The sequence below is a fragment of the Octopus bimaculoides genome, chromosome 6, assembly GCF_001194135.2.
Source record: "Octopus bimaculoides isolate UCB-OBI-ISO-001 chromosome 6, ASM119413v2, whole genome shotgun sequence".
In the NCBI taxonomy this organism is placed as follows: domain Eukaryota; kingdom Metazoa; phylum Mollusca; class Cephalopoda; order Octopoda; family Octopodidae; genus Octopus; species Octopus bimaculoides.
The window spans coordinates 64,322,237-64,324,731 of NC_068986.1; the positions used below are offsets into that span (position 1 = coordinate 64,322,237).

Genomic DNA, 2,495 nt, shown 5'->3' on the forward strand with positions numbered 1-2,495 from the left:
GCAATTTAAAGAGGTTGCAGGTGCACAAGAATATGTGACGTGTGATTCAATAAATTGATTGGTAGTGACTGTTTCATCTGCAGTTGTGTCTAGCCATTGGCTTTTCTGTGAGAAACTCTTCTCTACCCCAATAGGTTTAAGTTTACGTTCTGTTGGGTGCCTCCACACTCTCCTTATCAGTGAACTGGTTTAGTCACCGATCACTCAACCATGAAACAGGTAGTATGGGACTACATGGTACCTGTGGCAGATAAAACCGAGCCTGAGACACACACACACACGCACATACACACACACGCACATACACACACGTAAATACACACCATGTAAACACACAGCAAGCAAACACATACATACATTCATGCGCGCACGCACACACACACACATTCATTTATTGTTTCCATTTGAAGACAACGCTAATTTTGTTTATTTCGATTCCACGTGAAGTGTTTCCCTCTCTTCTGCTTTCTCCCCTTTCTCCCATCTCAGAAAACTAATGTGAAACAGTAATTTAAGTATATGAAGGAGAATCGTCTCAAGTGAAATATAGACCTAAATTATTGTGCTCAGGTAACTCTCTTAATATTTACACATTTCAACTAAATTCCCATTAGCATGTTTAACAATTTATCAATCTTACATAGATACACCCGCACACATATTCATACTTACACATACAGACACAGTCACACTATCATTGTTATAATCATCAACCTTGATCGGAAAAACGTAGGCTTTCCTTTTCATTTCACCACCCTGAAATATTCGAAATCATCTTTGGAGGTAGGTTGTTCCTTCAGATAATGGGTAGAAAATAATGTACTAACTTTTAGTGAGCTTCCTTTATATACAACGGCTATCGATAAGTTACATAATAAGGTCACGTGGACCTCATTTTGATTGCTAGTGTTAATACACCGTCTTATGTGACACCGCCACTTTGTCCTTGCGTACCTTTGACAGAATTCACTTTATTGCAATTATTCGGACCAGATCTCTTTTTTTCCCGGGCCAACCACATTTTCACCCATTTCCTCAAAGACTAACTCAGAGATCTTTAAACTGAACATCAGCTAGATTAGTTTCACTAGTCTGGGAGGGCCCGCAAAGTGCATGGGTAATGCCCTACCTTTTTAAATTAAATTATCCTTAGACTTACCCCACCCCCACTCAAATAAAACAAAATGCAATTATGATATCAGTGATGACAAGTGTTATGCTGTTTACATCTATCCGCGTTTCTGTCACTTATGAATATATGCAGCAGCAAAAATTGCAACAGGTAGGTGCAGATAAGTCAACCAGCATTGATAAGATGCTATGTTACTTGGTGTGCAAATAAATATACGTACCACATACATAGTACATAAAATCATACATACATGCATACATACAAACACACACACATGCGCGCGCATACACACGTATGTATGTATGTATGTAAATATGCATGAGTATATGACCACATACACACACACACACACGCATATGTAAATGAATATCTATTCCGATTCATTTGAATAGTTTTGTTTTTTTTGCTTGAACATACATATATAAATTGAATGATTATTCACACACACACTGACACACAGGCATACACTCACAGCACAGAGGCACAAACGTTATGAAAAAAACAAACAAAAAACTGAAAACCTAACTTACCTATTGTTGCCACCGTATAAACACTGAGCAAATAGAGGCTGGAATAGAGCAACTGCCTGGTAATCCGGTGATTCATTTTGACAGCCAATCTGATAGGAAAAAAGAACATTTTTACATCCAGCTACATTCGTTGGTAAACGTACAGTTTCAAAGAGAGTTGCAAAAACAGATAGACACATGTGGTAAACAGAACTCCTTCCAACCGTTCGAAGATCAATTAACAGATGTCTCGATGGTTGCTGGTTTGAACTCAATCGAACTTGGGTTCGCTCAAAATATTTCAAAGTTAGAGGATGTTTAATCATACTGTAGTAAATTAGACATCGTCTTTTCTTTTTTCTTTGTTATGTCAAATAATAGTGAAAACAACTTGGTCGTGAGAAAATCTTTTTTTCTTTTTACGACGGTGGTGAATGGTACGTTATTCCTCTGAAGAATTGAAATAACCGTAACTTCCATAGCTTGGTTCGATGAAATCGGGAGTGATGGTCGTATATGTACCTTTTTTTCTGTTTATATATTTTAAATAATATTTGTTTTCCTGCCTCAGTCGACAGAAACGGGATATCTTATTCACTGACTGTCTCTTTCTCCAACTGGATTCTTTTACTCATTCTATCTCAAGTGCTTTTTGCTAGTAGATGTTTTTGCTCCGACTGAATCGAGCTTTATAAGAAAACGTATCTTATGTTAACTGGTAGTGGGTGACGTCAAAACAAATAGCAATAGTGGTGGATTACCGCAAAAGAATAAACGGAAGAGAGAGAGAGAGAGAAAGAGAGAGAGAGAGAGAGAGAGAGAGAGAGAGAGAGAGAGAGAGAGAGAGAGAGAGA

General features: G+C 37.8%; 1 protein-coding gene across 7 annotated transcripts in view; it reads right to left on the minus strand.

Moving 5' to 3' along the window:
• The window catches only part of LOC106867596 (adhesion G protein-coupled receptor L4), a 364,928-nt gene that overhangs the window by 72,343 nt on the left and 290,090 nt on the right, over positions 1 to 2,495 (minus strand). For 5 of the 7 annotated variants that reach the window (XM_052968831.1, XM_052968828.1, XM_052968830.1 and 2 more), the window contains one exon: positions 1,663 to 1,751. In XM_052968831.1, coding sequence (XP_052824791.1) covers positions 1,663 to 1,738 — 76 coding nt within the window. In that variant the 5' untranslated portion in view covers positions 1,739 to 1,751. Of the gene's footprint in view, positions 1 to 1,662; positions 2,408 to 2,495 lie in introns of those variants that run through there. The other 2 variants (XM_052968827.1, XM_014912515.2) reach the window with 2 other exon arrangements.